This window comes from Oncorhynchus mykiss, chromosome 13 (genome assembly GCF_013265735.2).
Source record: "Oncorhynchus mykiss isolate Arlee chromosome 13, USDA_OmykA_1.1, whole genome shotgun sequence".
NCBI classification, from domain to species: Eukaryota; Metazoa; Chordata; class Actinopteri; order Salmoniformes; family Salmonidae; genus Oncorhynchus; species Oncorhynchus mykiss.
In genome coordinates this window covers 52373781-52390460 of record NC_048577.1, presented here as the reverse complement: position 1 = coordinate 52390460, position 16680 = coordinate 52373781, and the positions used below count along the sequence as shown (strand labels likewise).

The following is a 16680-nucleotide window of genomic DNA, read 5'->3' as shown; positions in this document are numbered from 1 at the left end:
ATAACCCTCATGAGTGGTACAGCGCAACCCATTACCTCAGATAACCCTCATGAGTGGTACAGCGCAACCCATTATCTCAGATAACCCTCATGAGTGGTACAGCGCAACCCATTATCTCAGATAACCCTCATGAGTGGTACAGCGCAACCCATTACCTCAGATAACCCTCATGCGTGGTACAGCGCAACCCATTACCTCTGATAACCCCCATGAGTGGTACCGCGCAACCCATTACCTCAGATAACCCCCATGAGTGGCAGACTAACACATTAAACTATATCTTAGCCAACCCGTTAAGGGTGATAGACTAAGTAACAAGGCTCAAGATTCAAAGCCTGGTCATTTCATGTTCATGAATGTTGCATTTTACCTAATGAAACCCACTGCGCGTGGTAACTGTAAAAAGTCTACTGACTGCTAGGATACACATTACGGGCTGTAACTGTAGAAACAATGTAGCTTTATTCACATCAGGGGAATTTAACAAAACAAGGTTGCTATATTCACGTCAGGGGAACCTCCTTATTTCATTTTCGTGTATTGCACTTTCATTCAGTATGAATCACATGATTATGAAGGCATAAATGTAGGAAAGAGAATATTATTTTAAATGTATGGATTGTAGTTCTATCCTTGTGATGTATTACATCATGTTTTTGTGGACCCCAGTAAGAGCAGTAGCTAATGGAGACGCTAATAAAATACTAAATACCACTGACAGATTTTTTTATAAACAATGATGGTAAAACATGGGTTTAAAAATGAAGTTTAGTCATTAATTTAATCAGATTATTATTTTTTAAACAGGACATGGGCATGAGTCCTCTGGTTATAGGTGCCGGGTTGGAGAAGAGTTTCAAACGGTTTCTATACAGATATCCACACATTAAACAATTTGGATGGATGGACAAGGAGTTACAGATTATAGATATGCGTTCTAAAAAATATTCTGAAAAATGTCACCAGTTATTTCCCAGGCTCCGCATTGTAGCCTTCTATAACGCTCATGAGCGACGTCGAAAATAGGGCTATAACTATTTGAAGTATCCATTTACCTCTAAGAATTCAAAGCAATTGGTAATTACCTAGTACAGATCTTGGATAGAAAATGCAGGTTCTTCTTCAACTGGTTCTCCTACAACTTATCAACTTGCCTTTCTATGTGGCATTTTTGAAAAGGCTAATAACTCAGATTCATTATATAATATTAATTAGCATAAGAAGTTCATAGATACTTATGACAAGTCTTGTAATGCATTATGACCCTTTGAAATGCATCATACCTGAATGCCTTCCCAACATTTAATTCAGAATCAAATCCTGTACAGGTAGTTTATTATGAAGTGCTCCAATGAAAACTGATAAGGGAAACATCTAAATCATCTTTCCCAACATAGTCTCTCGCAGTGAGAAAGCGTGTACATCACATTTTAGCACAGTGATGTTCTTGAAGTCTCAGATACCGAGCTCTGGCTACTGCCAGTGAGACTGTCACAGTTGTGTCCCTCTTGGCTCTCATGCTTCAAACAGGAAGGTTCCGGCAGATGACAGAGATGCGGCGATGGCGGGGAACTCTCTGTCCAGAGAAAAGAGACTCATCATCTTTAAGGATCTCATGGGTGAACTTATATCTGGCCTGGTCCCTGGAAGGATGCATGAAAACAATGTAATCATTCATTCACCACACAAGCACAATGTGTGAAATACCAGGAGTTACATCAAGTGTTTCAGAGTATGAGTGCCGATTTAGGATCAGTTAGCCTTTAAGATCATACATTTTTTCATACATTTTTCCCCTATATTTAACCAGGTAGGCAAGTTGAGAACAAGTTCTCATTTACAACTGCAACCTGGCCAAGATAAAGCAAAGCAGTTTGACACATATAACACAGAGTTACACATGGAGTAAAACAAACATACAGTCAATAATACAGTAGAAAAATAAGTCTATATACAATGGCAATAAATAGGCCATGGTGGCAAAGTAAATACAATATAGCAATAAAACACTGGAATGGTAGATTTGACAGTATATGAGTGTGCAAAGTAGAAATAAGCAAAATAAATAAATAAATAAATACAGTAGGGGAAAAGGTTTGGGCTAATTATACAGTGGGGCAAAAAAGTATTTAGTCAGCCACCAATTGTGGAAGTTCTCCCACTTAAAACGTTGAGAGAGGCCTGTAATTTTCATCATAGGTACACTTCAACTATGACAAAATGAGGAAAAGAAATCCAGAAAATCACATTGTAGGATTTATGAATTTATTTGCAAATTATGGTGGAAAATAAATATTTGGTCACCTACAAACAAGCAAGATTTCTGGCTCTCACAGACCTGTAACTTCTTCTTTAAGAGGATCCTCTGTCCTCCACTCGTTACCTGTATTAATGGCATCTGTTTGAACTTGTTATCAATATAAAAGACACCTGTCCACAACCTCAAAATGTCACACTCCAACCTCCACTTTGGCCAAGACCAAAGAGCTGTCAAAGGATACCAGAAACCAAAATTGTAGACCTGCACAAGGCTGGGAAGACTGAATCTGCAATAGGTAAGCAGAAGAAATCAACTGTGCGAGCAATTATTAGGAAATGGAAGACATACAAGACCACTGATAATCTCCCTCGATCTGGGGCTCCACGCATGATCTCACCCCGTGGGTCAAAATGATCACAAGAACGGTGAGCAAAAATCCCAGAACCACACGGGGGGGCCTAGTGAATGACCTGCAGAGAGCTGGGACCAAAGTAACAAAGCCTACCATCATTAACACACTACGCCGCCAGGGACTCAAATCCTGCAGTGCCAGACGTGTCCCACTGCTTAAGCCAGTACATGTCCAGACCCGTCTGAAGGACGACTGATCCGTGTAAAGGAAAGAATGAATGGGGCCATGTATCGTGAGATTTTGAGTGAAAACCTCCTTCCATCAGCAAGGGAATTGAAGATGAAACGTGGCTGGGTCTTTCAGCATGAAGCATTTCAAGGTCCTGGAGTGGCCTAGCCAGTCTCCAGATCTCAACCCCATAGAAAATCTTTGGAGGGAGTTGAAAGTCCGTGTTGCCCAGCAACAGCCCCAAAACATCACTGCACTAGAGGAGATCTGCATGGAGGAATGGGCCAAAATTCCAGCAACAGTGTGTGAAAACCTTGTGAAGACTTACAGAAAACGTTTGACCTCTGTCATTGCCAACAAAGGGTATATAACAAAGTATTGAGATAAACTTTTGTTATTGACCAAATACTTATTTCCCACCATAATTTGCAAATAAATTCATTAAAAATCCTACAGTGTGATTTTCTGGATATTTTTTCTCATTTTGTCTGTCATAGTTGAAGTGTACCTATGATGAAAATTACAGGCCTCTCTCATCTTTTTAAGTGGGAGAACTTGCACAATTGGTGGCTGACCAAATACTTTTTTTGCCCCACTGTAGATGGGCTATGTACAGGTGCAGCGATCTGTGAGCTGCTCTGACAGCTGGTGCTTAAAGCTAGTGAGGGAGATAAGTGTTCACAGTTTCAGAGATTTTTGTAGTTCGTTCCAGTCATTGGCAGCAGAGAATTGGAAGGAGAGGCGGCCAAAGTAGTAATTGGCTTTGGGGGTGACAAGTGAGATATACCTGCTGGAACGCATGCTACGGGTGGGTGAAGCTATGGTGACCAGCGAGCAGAGATAAGGCAGGACTTTACCTAGCAGGGTCTTGTAGATGACCTGGAGCCAGTGGGTTTGGCGACGAGTATGAAGCGAGGGCCAGCCAACGAGAGCATACAGGTCGCAGTGGTGGGTAGTATATGGGGCTTTGGTGACAAAACGGATGGCACTGTGATCGACTGCATCCAATTTGTTGAGTAGGGTGTTGGAGGCTATTTTGTAAATAACATCGCCAAACTAGAGGATCGGTAAGACGGTCAGTTTTACGAGGGTATGCTTGGCAGCATGAGTGAAGGATGCTTTGTTATGAAATAGGAAGCCAATTCTAGATTTAACTTTTGATTGGATATGTTTTGTGTAAGTCTGGAAGGAGAGTCTACAGTCTAACCAGACACCTAGGTATTTGTAGATGTCCACATATTCTAAGTCAGAACCGTCCAGAGTAGTGATGCTGGACGGGCGGGCAGGTGCAGGCAGCGATCGGTTGAAGAGCATGCATTTAGTTTTACTTGTATTTAAGAGCAGTTGAAGGCCATGGAAGGAGAGTTGTATGGCATTGAAGCTTGTCTGGAGGGTTGTAAACACAGTGTCCAAAGAAGGGCCAGACGTATACAGAATGGTGTCGTCTGCGTAGAGGTAGATCAGACTCACCAGCAGAATCGGCACAAGAATTGAACCCTGTGTCACCCCCATAGAGACTGCCAGAGACCCGGACAACAGGCCCTCAGATTTGATACACTGAACTCTGTCGGAGAAGTAGTTGGTGAACCAGGCGAGGCAATCATTTGAGAAACTAAGGCTGTTGAGTCTGCCAATGAGGATGAGGTGATTGACAGAGTCGAAAGCCTTTGCCAGGTCAATGAATACGGCTGCACAGTATTGTTTCTTATCGATGGTGGTTAAGATATCGTTTTGATCCTTGAGTGTGGCTGAGGTGCACCCATGACCAGCTCTGAAACCAGATTGCATAACGGAGAAGGTACGGTGGGATTCGAAATGGTCGGTGATCTGTTTGTTAACTTGGCTTTCGAAGACCTTAGAAAGGCAGGGTACGATAGATATAGGTCTGTAGCAGTTTGGGTTAAGAGTGTGTCCCCCTTTGAAGAGGGGGATGATCGCAGCTGCTTTCCAATCTTTGGGAATCTCAGACAACATGATAGAGAGGTTGAAGAGGCTAGTAATTGGGGTTGCAACAATTTCGGCAGATAATTTTAGAAAGAAAGGGTCCATATTGTCTAGCCCGGCTGATTTGTGGGGGTCCAGATTTTGCAGCTCTATCAGAACATCAGTTGACTGGATTTGGGAGAAGGAGAAATGGGGACGGCTTGGGCGAGTTGCTGTGGGGGGTGCAGTGCTGTTGATCGGGGTAGGGGTGGCCAGGTGGAAAGCATGGCCAGCCGTAGAAAAATGGTTATTGAAATTCTCAATTATAGTGGATTTATCGGTGGTGACAGAGTTTCCTATCCTCAGTGCAGTGGGCAGCTGGGAGGAGGTGCTCTTATTCTCCATGGACTTTACAATGTCCCAGAACTTTTTTGAGTTTGTGTTGCAGGAAGAAAATTTCTGCTTGAAAAAGCTAGCCTTGGATTTTCTAACTGCCTGTGTATATTGGTTTCTAACTTCCCTAAAAAGTTGCATTTCACAGGGGCTGTTCGATGCTAATGCAGAACGCCACAGGATGTTTTTGTGTTGGTTAAGGGCAGTCAGGTCTGGAGAGAACAAAGGGCTATATCTGTTCCTGGTTCTAATTTCTTGAATGGGGCATGCTTATTTAAGATGTTGAGGAAGGCATTTTAAAAACAATAACCAGGCATCCTCTACTGATGGGATGAGGTCGATATCATTCCAGGATACCCGGGCCAGGTCGATGAGAAAGGACTGCTCGCTGAAGTGTTTCAGGGAGAGTTTGATAGTGATGAGTGGAGGTCGTTTGACCGCTGACCCATTACGGATGCAGGCAATGAGGCAGTGATCGCTGAGATCTTGTATTTAGAGGGCAAGTTGGTTAGGATGATATCTATGAGGGTGCCAGTGTTTATGGCTTTGGGGTTGTACCTGGTAGGTTCATTGATAATTTGTGTGAGATTAAGGGCATCAAGCTTAGATTGTAGGATGGCTGGGGTGTTAAGCATGTCACAGTTTAGGTCACCTGGCAGCACGAGGTCTGAAGATAGATGGGGGGCAATGAGTTCACATATGGTATCCAGAGCACAGCTGGTGGCAGAGGGTGGTCTATAGCAGGCGGCAATGGTGAGAGACTTGTTTTTAGAGAGGTGGATTTTTAAAAGTAGAAGTTCAAATTGTTTGGGTACAGACCTAGATAGTAGGACAGAACTCTGAAGGCTATCTCTGCAGTAGATTGCAACACCGTCCCCTTTGGCCGTTCTATCTTGTCTGAAAATGTTGTAGTTAGGGATGGAGATTTCAGAGTTATTGGTGGTCTTTCTAAGCCGGATTCAGACATGGCTAAGACATCCGGGTTGGCAGAGTGTGCTAAAGCAGTGAATAAAACAAACTTAGGGAGGAATCTTCTAATGTTAACATGCATGAAACCAAGGCTTTTACGGTTTCAGAAGTCACCAAAAGAGAGCGCCTGGGGAATAGGAGTGGAGCTAGGCACTGCAGGGCCTGGATTCACCTCTACATCCCCAGAGGAACAGAGGAGGAACAGGATAAGGGTACGGCTAAAAGCCATGATAATTGGACGTCTAGGACATCCGGAACAGAGAGTAAAAGGAGCAGGTTTCTGGGGGCGATAAAATAGATTCAAGGTACAGTGCCTTGCGAAAGTATTCGGCCCCCTTGAACTTTGCGACCTTTTGCCACATTTCAGGCTTCAAACATAAAGATATAAAACTGTATTTTTTTGTGAAGAATCAACAACAAGTGGGACACAATCATGAAGTTGAACGACATTTATTGGATATTTCAAAAAATTTTAACAAATCAAACTGAAAAATTGGGCGTGCAAAATTATTCAGCCCCTTTACTTTCAGTGCAGCAAACTCTCTCTAGAAGTTCAGTGAGGATCTCTGAATGATCCAATGTTGACCTAAATGACTAATAATGATAAATACAATCCACCTGTGTGTAATCAAGTCTCCGTATAAATGCACCTGCACTGTGATAGTCTCAGAGGTCCGTTAAAAGCGCAGAGAGCATCATGAAGAACAAGGAACACACCAGGCAGGTCCGAGATACTGTTGACAAGAAGTTTAAAGCCGGATTTGGATACAAAAATATTTCCCAAGCTTTAAACATCCCAAGGAGCACTGTGCAAGCGATAATATTGAAATGGAAGGAGTATCAGACCACTGCAAATCTACCAAGACCTGGCCGTCCCTCTAAACTTTCAGCTCATACAAGGAGAAGACTGATCAGAGATGCAGCCAAGAGGCCCATGATCACTCTGGATGAACTGCAGAGATCTACAACAACAATCAGTTGTATATTGCACAAATCTGGCCTTTATGGAAGAGTGGCAAGAAGAAAGCCATTTCTTAAAGATATCCATAAAAAGTGTTGTTTAAAGTTTGCCACAAGCCACCTGGGAGACACACCAAACATGTGGAAGAAGGTGCTCTGGTCTGATGAAACCAAAATTGAACTTTTTGGCAACAATGCAAAACGTTATGTTTGGCGTAAAAGCAACACAGCTCATCACCCTGAACACACCATCCCCACTGTCAAACATGGTGGTGGCAGCATCATGGTTTGGGCCTGCTTTTCTTCAGCAGGGACAGGGAAGATGGTTAAAATTGATGGGAAGATGGATGGAGCCAAATACAGGACCATTCTGGAAGAAAACCTGATGGAGTCTGCAAAAGACCTGAGACTGGGACGGAGATTTGTCTTCCAACAAGACAATGATCCAAAACATAAAGCAAAATCTACAATGGAATGGTTCAAAAATAAACATATCCAGGTGTTAGAATGGCCAAGTCAAAGTCCAGACCTGAATCCAATCGAGAATCTGTGGAAAGAACTGAAAACTGCTGTTGACAAATGCTCTCCATCCAACCTCACTGAGCTCGAGCTGTTTTGCAAGGAGGAATGGGAAAAAATGTCAGTCTCTCGATGTGCAAAACTGATAGAGACATACCCCAAGCGACTTACAGCTGTAATCGCAGCAAAAGGTGGCGCTACAAAGTATTAACTTAAGGGGGCTGAATAATTTTGCACGCCCAATTTTTCAGTTTTTGATTTGTTAAAAAAGTTTGAAATATCCAATAAATGTCGTTCCACTTCATGATTGTGTCCCACTTGTTGTTGATTCTTCACAAAAAAATACAGTTTTATATCTTTATGTTTGAAGCCTGAAATGTGGCAAAAGGTCGCAAAGTTCAAGGGGGCCGAATACTTTCGCAAGGCACTGTATAGTGTACAGACAAAGGTATGGTAGGATCTGAATACAGTGGAGGTAAACCTAGGCATTGAGTGATGATGAAAGAGATATTGTCTCTAGAAACATCATTGAAACCAGGTGATGTCATCGCATGTGTGGGTGGTGGAACTGAAGGGTTGGATAAGGTATAATGAGCAGGGCTAGAGGCTCTACAGTGAAAGAAGCCAATAAACACTAACCAGAACAGCAATAGACAAGGCATATTGACATTAAGGAGAGGCATGCTTAGCCGAGTGATCATAAGGGTCCAGTGAGTAGTGAGGTTGGTTGGGGTCACGGCGATTCAGGCAGCTAGCTGAGCGGGTAGCAAGCTGGCAGAGGATGGAGGTCTGTTTTTAGTCACCCCGTACGTTTCCGTCAGTAGATTAGTAGGTTCCGTGTGGTAGAGGGGACCAATCCAATTGTCAAAATAGTTATAGTTATAGTGGCCCAAGAAGATTGTTCGATAGACCTGTTCAGATAGCAGCCGATATAATGAATATATGGACAAGTGTTGGTCAATTCCAATTTAACTTGAAATTCCAATGAATTCACTCATGCAGTGGATAATTTACTGTACGTTGAATTCAATTTCAATGTCAACAACCAAGTTATGGAATTAAATTGGAATTAGACTGTTTGAATTGGAATTGTGAAAAAAAGTAATATTTGGAATTAAATTGGAATTCAATATTTGTACAATTCCCAGTTAATGGAATTAATGTACTTCATATAAAAACAATGGACTGCTTTTTTTATATACCGTTGAAGTCGGAAGTTTACATACACCTTAGCCAAATACATTTAAACTCAGTTTTTCACAATTCCTGACATTTAATCTTAGTAAAAATTCCCTGTCTTAGGTCAGTTAGGATCACCACTTTATTGTAAGAATGTGAAATGTCAGAATAATAGTAGAGAGAATTATTTATTTTGGCTTTTATTTCTTTCATCACATTCCCAGTGAGTCAGAAGTTTAGATACATTCAATTAGTATTTGGTAGCAATGCCTTTAAATTGTTTAACTTGGGTCAAATGCTTCGGGTAGCCTTCCACAAGCTTCCCACAATAAGTTGGGTGAATTTTGGCCCATTCCTCATGACAGAGCTGGTGTAACTGAGTCAGATGGCCACTCCAATACATCGACTTTGTTGTCCTTAAGCCATTTTGCCACTTTGGAAGTATGCTTGGGGTCATTGTCCATTTGGAAGACCCATTTGCGACCAAGCTTTAACTTCCTGACTGATGTCTTGAGATTTTGCTTCGATATATTCATGTCCTTTTCCTACGCCATCTATTTTGTGAAGTGCACCAGTTCCTCCTGCTTTTGTGAAGTGCACCAGTCCCTCCTGCAGCAAAGCATCCCCACAACATGATGCTGCCACCCCTGTGCTTCACTGTTGGGATGGTGTTCTTCGGCTTGTAAGCCTCCCCCTTTTTCCTCCAAACATAACAATGGTCATTATGGCCAAACAGTTCTATTTTGCATCATCAGACCAGAGGACATTTCTCCAAAGAGTACGATCTTTGTCCCCATGTGGAGAAAGCAAACCGTAGTCTGGCTTTTTTTATGGCGGTTTTGGAGCAGTGGCATCTTCCTTGCTGAGTGGCTTTCAAGTTATGTCAATATAGGACTTGTTTTACTGTGGATATAGATCATTTTGTACCTGTTTCCTCCAGCATCTTCACAGGGTCCTTTCCTGTTGTTCTGGGATTGATTTGCACTTTTCGCACCGAAGTACGTTCATCTCTAGGAGACAACGCGCCTGTGTGGTCCCATGGTGTTTATACTTGCGTACTATTGTTTGTTCAGATGAACGTGTCACCTTCAGGTCTTTGGAAATTGCTCCCAAGGATGAACCAGACTTGTGGAGGTCTAAATAAATCTGAGGTCTTTGCTGATTTATTTGGATTTTCCCATGATGTCAAGTAAAGAGGCACTGAGTTTGAAGGTAGGCCTTGAAATGCATCCACAGGTACACCTCCAATTGACTCAAATTATGTCAATTAACCTATCAGAAGCTTCTAAAGCCATGGCATAATTTTCTGCAATTTTCTACGCTGTTTGAAGGCACAGTCAACTTAGTGTATGTAAACTTCTGACCCACTGGAATTGTGATACAGTGAATTACAAGTGAAATAATCTGTCTGTAAACAATTGTTGGAAAAATTACTTGTGTCATGCACAAAGTAGATGTCCTAACCGCCTTTCCAAAACTATAGTCTGTTAACAAGAAATTTGTGGAGTGGTTATATGTTTTATTGATTCCAACCTAAGTGTATGTTAACTTCCGACTTCAACTGTAAATCATTTAAACTACCAGTTTCTCTAGGTTGTCTGAACAGTGACATGGCCATGAGGAATTTATTGATCTCTAGTCAAAGACTTACCTGGAATTTGATGTTAAATTAATGGAATATAGAGGGAGAGGGAATTGAAATACTGTAGAATTTAATTTGTGGAATGAACCCCAACATGGACAGGGTTTGTACTCCCACTCTGAGATGTTCCATAGTTGATACATACGACCCCAGGTCATCAGACCAGGCGGACCACTGGGCCCTCATAAGGATAGTTATAGGCTATAGGAGGCGTTCAGTCAGAGTGTACAAACATGGAGGTAACGTAGAACAATTAAGTAAACCACTTCATGTTCTTGTTCTCCACAGGAGATACTGTGGGTTTGTTTAGTGCAGGGTATTTACAGTGCATGGAATTTACTCAGTTGCTCTTTCCCATGTCAAATAAATCCATAGAATTGTTTTGGGTAGTAAAAACCTACCTTAGGCCTACCAGGTAGACTCTGATTACAGTGTATGCGCAGGTGGTCGTTTGTAAACAATGAAATACAGAATGTTGCTATGGCAGGTCTTATTGGGTCCTTACCTGAGTATGTAGAGAGAGCGACGGGGCAGAAACAGGTTCAGCCATTCAGCAGGTTCATCCTCCCTCACCAAGCGCATCACACTGTCTGACAACAAACTCAGCCCTGCTATAGTGCTGCCACAGAACTGACAGAGAGAGAGGAGAGGAAGGGAAAGAAAGGTTCAGGGAGACAGTGAAAGAGAAAGGCAGGATGAAGATACAAAAAAACAGGGGTGAGGGGAATGAGAGAATGACTGAGTTTCAAACTGCATTGTAAAAGAACACTTTTGCCCAAAAAATATTCACATTGTGCCCAGTCAATAATCATGCACACAGAACACCGTGTTCCATATTTATCATGCCTTTCATCTCAGGTTAATATGAGAGCCGTCTACCTACCTTGACACTGTCGATGTGTGGTTTGATGTATCCAGCCTTGTCCAGGTCCAGGACATGCACAGGGCCTAGGAGAGGGCTGCCCTCAGAGAAAGCCACAGCTCGGAGGCGATCCATCACCCCCTCACACACCGCTCCCCACTGAGCACGCTCTGTCTCCCGGTAACCATGAATCGCCTGGTGAGCACAATGTTGAAAGAATTAATTACATTTTTTCATTCAATGATGGTAGGGGCCTCAAGGGAGTGATCATTGTCAACAGGGGTGGGATTGTGGAGGGGGACTGGGTTCCAGGAGTGAAATTATTTGGATAATTTACATTAATTTCAAGGATTTTTTTACATAATCAGAGAGTGATTTTATTTTCCAATTTTCATCCCTGATTGCCAACAAACACTGTTCTGGGCTAGGTTTCCCAAAAGCATTTTAAGGCTAAGTTCATCACTAGAATGTTTGTAGGAGCATCATTAAATCTCAGAGCTGTTCCACAAAACCATTGTCACCTAAAATTTCAATTGAAAACGCGTGTTATTTACCGACTGCCTCAGACCACTCGTAGATCAGCTAAGTGTGTCGTTGGAAGATTTTTTGCCCTTTCGGCATCAAACATAGAATCAAGCTGTTTATCCGTCTTGTTGGGAACGCCGCTGGCTAGAAAGGCCAGTGGAGGTCTCCCAGAGGAGGACCATCCTGCTCAGTGAATTTCATTAAAATACAAATAGTGAAACATTAAAAAAAGTGATCCTTTTTAAGATAAAACTATACTAACAACACCCAACTCACCAAATAATTGATTAAAACCCACTGCTTTACAATGAACTTCTACAGTAGCCTCAACAGCACTCTATAGGGTAGCACCATGGTGTAGCCAGAGGACAGCTAGTTTCCGTCCTCCTCTGGGTACATTGACTTCAATACAAAACCTAGGAGGCTCATGGTTCTCACTACTGTCCTTAGACTTACACAGTAATTAGGACAACTTCCAGAGGACATCCTTCAACCTATTAGAGCACTTTCAGCATGAACTGACATGTTGTCCACCCAATCAAAGGATCAGAGAATTAATCTTGTACTGAAAGCATAAACTCCAGCTAGCTATCACCACAGTGCATAAAATGTGGTGAGTAGTTGACTCAAGAGAGAGAAAGCAACAGTTGAACAGTTTTGAACAAATACACAAGTTTAAAAATGAAGGAGAAGAGAGAGAGCTAGCTATCCTTGGTATTTTTTTCACTTTCACTTAGCTAGCTAGTTTAGCCTACTCAAAACAGCCAGCTCAGACAGAGAGGGATGCTATGTTAGATAGCTGGCTATGGCTATTCAACACTGTATGATTGTAATGGGTTTACTAACGCGTTAGTTCTCGTAGCTATGTTGACTATGACGTTAGCTAATATGGTTACAACGATGTAGGCTGAGTGTAGCGGTTAGCAGTTATGATATGAAGGTTTGGCTTAATTTTTTTTGCCCGGTCAGACAGCTGATTTGTTGTGCACTGAAGTCCACAAGGGAAAAGGTGAGAGGAGGAGAGAGTGTAGAAGTGAGAAGGAATTATACAAAAGCAAAGTGATCACACTGTTTGTATGTGGCTGCGATCAAAGTGAACTGTGATCAGGGGTGTATTCATTAAAACACTTTTCTTAAATGGGAGCAAAAGGAACGGGGATGAACATACCTGCATTTGTCCAAAAGAAACATTTGTTTGCAACTGTTGGACTAATGATTACACCCTAGATCCGCAAGATGCAGAGAGCTGGGACCATAGTAACAAAGCCTACCATCATTAACACACTACGCCACCAGGGACTCAAATCCTGCAGTGCCAGATGTTCCCCCTGCTTAAGCCAGTACATGTCCAGGCCTGTCTGAAGTTTGCTAGAGAGCATTTGGATGATCCAGAAGAAGATTGGGAGAATGTCATATGGTCAGATGAAACCAAAATATAACTTTTTGGTAAAAACTCAACTCGTCGTGTTTGGAGGACAAAGAATGGTGAGTTGCATCCAAAGAACACCATACCTACTGTGAAGCATTGGTGTGGAAACATCATGCTTTGGGGCTGTTTTTCTGCAAAGGGACCAGGACGACTGATCCGTGTAATGGAAAGAATGAATGGGGCCATGTATCGTGAGATTTTGAGTGAAAACCTCCTTCCATCAGCAAGGGCATTGAAGATGAAACGTGGCTGGGTCTTTCAGCATGACAATGATCCCAAACACACCGCCCGGGCAACGAAGGAGTGGCTTCGTAAGAAGCATTTCAAGGTCTTGGAGTGGCCTAGCCAGTCTCCAGATCTCAACCCCATAGAAAATCTTTGGAAGAAGTTGAAAGTCCGTGTTGCCCAGCAACAGCCCCAAAACATCACTGCACTAGAGGAGATCTGCATGGAGGAATGGGCCAAAATACCAGCAACAGTGTGTGAAAACCTTGTGAAGACTTACAGGCAACGTTTGACCTCTGTCATTGCCAACAAAGGGTATATAACAAAGTATTGAGATAAACTTTTGTTATTGACCAAATACTTATTTCCCACCATAATTTGCAAATAAATTCATTAAAAATCCTACAATGTGATTTTCTGGATTTTTTTTCTCATTTTGTCTGTCATAGTTGAAGTGTACCTATGATGAAAAGTACAGGCCTCTCTCATCTTTTTAAGTGAGAGAACTTGCACAATTGGTGGCTGACTAAATACTTTTTTGCTCCACTGAATATATTTTATTCATGTTGAAATCTATTTTATTTTCAGTAAATTGAGTTCTATTTTGCTAATTGTAGGCTACACTGTCTGTTATTTTTGCCTCAATATATACTAAACAAAAATATAACACAACATGCAACAATTTCAAAGGCAGCTTATCATAGAGAAAATAGCATTAAATTATTTTGCAACAGCTCTGGTGGACATTCCTGCAGTCAGCATGCCAATTACACTCCCAATCAAAACTTGAGATGCCTGTGGCATTGTGTTGTGTGACAAAACTGCACAATTTATAGTGGCCCTTTATTGTCCCTAGCACAAAGTACACCTATGTAATGATCATGCTGTTTAATCAGCATCTTGATATGCCACAGCTGTCAGGTGGATAGATTATCTTGGTAAAGAAGAAATGCTCACTAACAGTGATGTAAACAAATTTGTGCACAAACATTTTGAGAAATAAGCTTTTTGTGCTTATGGAACATTTCTGGGAACTTGTATTTCAGCTCATGAAACATGGGACCAACACTTTACATGTTGGGTTTATATTTTTGTTCAGTGTATTTCATGATGTGTAGCATGTGCAATGATGTGCCAAATCTGTGATTTAGTGCATAAATATTGGGTAAGTACTAGAATTTCCAGCATCAATATTTGCAGGTGATTATATTGTAATGAAACAGTCAGGGAGCAGGTCTCGATCCCTCAACCTTCTGTCCCGAAGTCCAGCGCGCTATATCGACTGTGCCACAACATGCTCGTGCGGCAGATTCGATTTCCGCGCTTATAAACCCAGGGTCGTCACAATATTTATCTGGAGCTAATCAGTATTGTGGAATAATTATAAAGTAAAGGTGATATTTAAATGGAGCAAGCTGATTCGAGAGCACCGCTATTTTTTTTTTTTTATCTCAAACATATCAGTATCAACAAATAACCAACGATGCACTTAGCAAACGTTCTTTCTGCGTGGTGTTTTGGGAAACGTATGTTACATATTCGGCCGATGCATCGTTAAAACACGCGTAAACCTAAATTGCATTGCTATTGGGAAACTGCCTGTTCAATCTAAATTAAGATCGATTCAACTTGTAATGTATGATGACGATAATTAATAGTCTAACAATTCAAATATGAAACTTTACATCATCTAGTATAGTATGGATATTGATGTTATTGCTGCCGCTGTTTTTTTCTCTGCATGTTTATAGGTGAAATATGACTACAAAGCATTTGCATGATGCCAATATGGAAATTAATCAAAAGAGCTCCTCCGTACCAGCCCCCCGGAGCTGAGGACGTGCAGCAGCTTTATCTAGCCTCACCTCCACCTGACCGCGAAGCCTCTGGACCAGCTCTCCGGTCGAACCGCAGACCAGTTGGTCATCTCTGAACTGCAGGCCGCTGTTCGTAGCAGCCCCGGAGCAACTCGCTGCCGAACTTAGACATGATGTGGGAGTGTACAGAGGCCGTTTATGAATACGTCTGGCAAATGTAACCAGAAGTCTCATGCTTCAGTAAATACAATTATTTACGTAGACTGTCAGATTTGCTAAATTAAGCTATGACAGTTGTCTGATGGCACAGAAGTCAAGTTACGAAGTAGGGCGACATTTTTAAAACGCACTGCATTGTGGGAGTTGTATTGTCACACTTTTCATTAAATAAATAAAGCCCGCCTAGGCCTAAAATAACAAGCTATTAACCTTTTCACTGAAATTACAACAAGATTTTGTGTTATCCATTTCAAATGTATAAACGCTACGTAAATAAGGAATGTATAAGTCTTTTTAAATCAAATAGATTGTCTTACAAGAACGGTACTTAACTAGGCCTAATGCTGTCAGCTCTTTTATTGTCTTTTAGGTGTTTTTTTTTTCTCTAGGCTATGCCATCTTTGCAGGTCATGCCAGAGCTATACAGTTAGAGGCAATGTAAATAAGTTATTACTTTCCATATCTACATATGGCTCTGGGTCGTGCTAACTTTGTGAAGCATGACCTACCCTCATAAAATCCCAATGTCTCTTACATTGTTGACTTCCCCATCTTGCACAATGGGGTGGTGATGATATGGGTGTGGAGGACTGAAAAAACTAACCCAGCATAGGCATGTACATGTCTGCAGACACTTTAGAACACTGATTTTTTGGCTTATTGCCTCTGTACAAACACATGAAAAGGATTGACTAGGTAAACTAGTCTCCTTTTATGCAACAAAAGAAATAGAAAGGTTAAACAGGTTCTCTGGTGGGCCTCAAACAAACTAAAGCCAACCATGAATAGTTCCTGTTTGATGCATCCACCTGCCATTACTCAACAGAGGACACAATTATAGCCTAGTCAGGTGGGGTTTTGTTGAGGACAGTCATGCAGCTTACTTCAACCCTCCCAACCGTCCCTTTGAGTGACTAGGACCTTCAACCGTGTGAATCAAGGATACTTGAATGTCAGGACAATCCTTGTCTGGCAGGGAAACTTTATTGTTATAGTAAGAAAAATGTTTAGTTCATTATTTGAATTTAAAAGTAGAGCTATTTCTTTTATATATATTTTATTTTTGCATTTTCCAATTAAGAACATTCAAAGCAAAAGTGAAAAGATATTAGACAACGATGAGACAAAGTGACAGTAACAGACGACCGTAACAAAAAAATCATTATAATTCAATTATA

General features: G+C 41.6%; 1 protein-coding gene across 2 annotated transcripts; it reads right to left on the bottom strand.

Annotated features, from left to right (window-relative positions):
• Positions 1-445: 445 nt before the first annotated feature.
• On the bottom strand, positions 446-15637 carry LOC110486767 (alpha-ketoglutarate-dependent dioxygenase alkB homolog 7, mitochondrial). 2 transcript variants are annotated; one of them, XM_036941457.1, is made up of 4 exons: positions 15332-15637; positions 11309-11482; positions 10931-11055; positions 446-1576 (listed from the first exon to the last, which is right to left on the bottom strand). In XM_036941457.1, the coding sequence occupies exons 1-4, from the start codon at positions 15515-15517 to the stop codon at positions 1516-1518; spliced, it is 546 nt and encodes a 181-aa protein (XP_036797352.1). In that variant the 5' UTR covers positions 15518-15637; the 3' UTR covers positions 446-1515. The 2 variants fall into 2 exon arrangements, with proteins under 2 accessions (XP_036797352.1, XP_036797351.1); XM_036941456.1 differs by having other exon boundaries at positions 446-1643; positions 15332-15636.
• Positions 15638-16680: the final 1043 nt, after the last annotated feature.

What these genes read in the sequence shown, in the direction of transcription:
- LOC110486767 (XM_036941456.1), bottom strand. Translation starts at nt 15,517, where the DNA reads ATGAGACTTCTGGTTACATTTGCCAGACGTATTCATAAACGGCCTCTG. An exon ending in GGCTTCGCGGTCAGGTGGAG is followed by an intron (nt 11,483 to 15,331) that starts GTGAGGCTAGAT and finishes TGTGCTCACCAG; the next exon opens with GCGATTCATGGTTACCGGGA. An exon ending in CACACATCGACAGTGTCAAG is followed by an intron (nt 11,056 to 11,308) that starts GTAGGTAGACGG and finishes TCTCTCTGTCAG; the next exon opens with TTCTGTGGCAGCACTATAGC.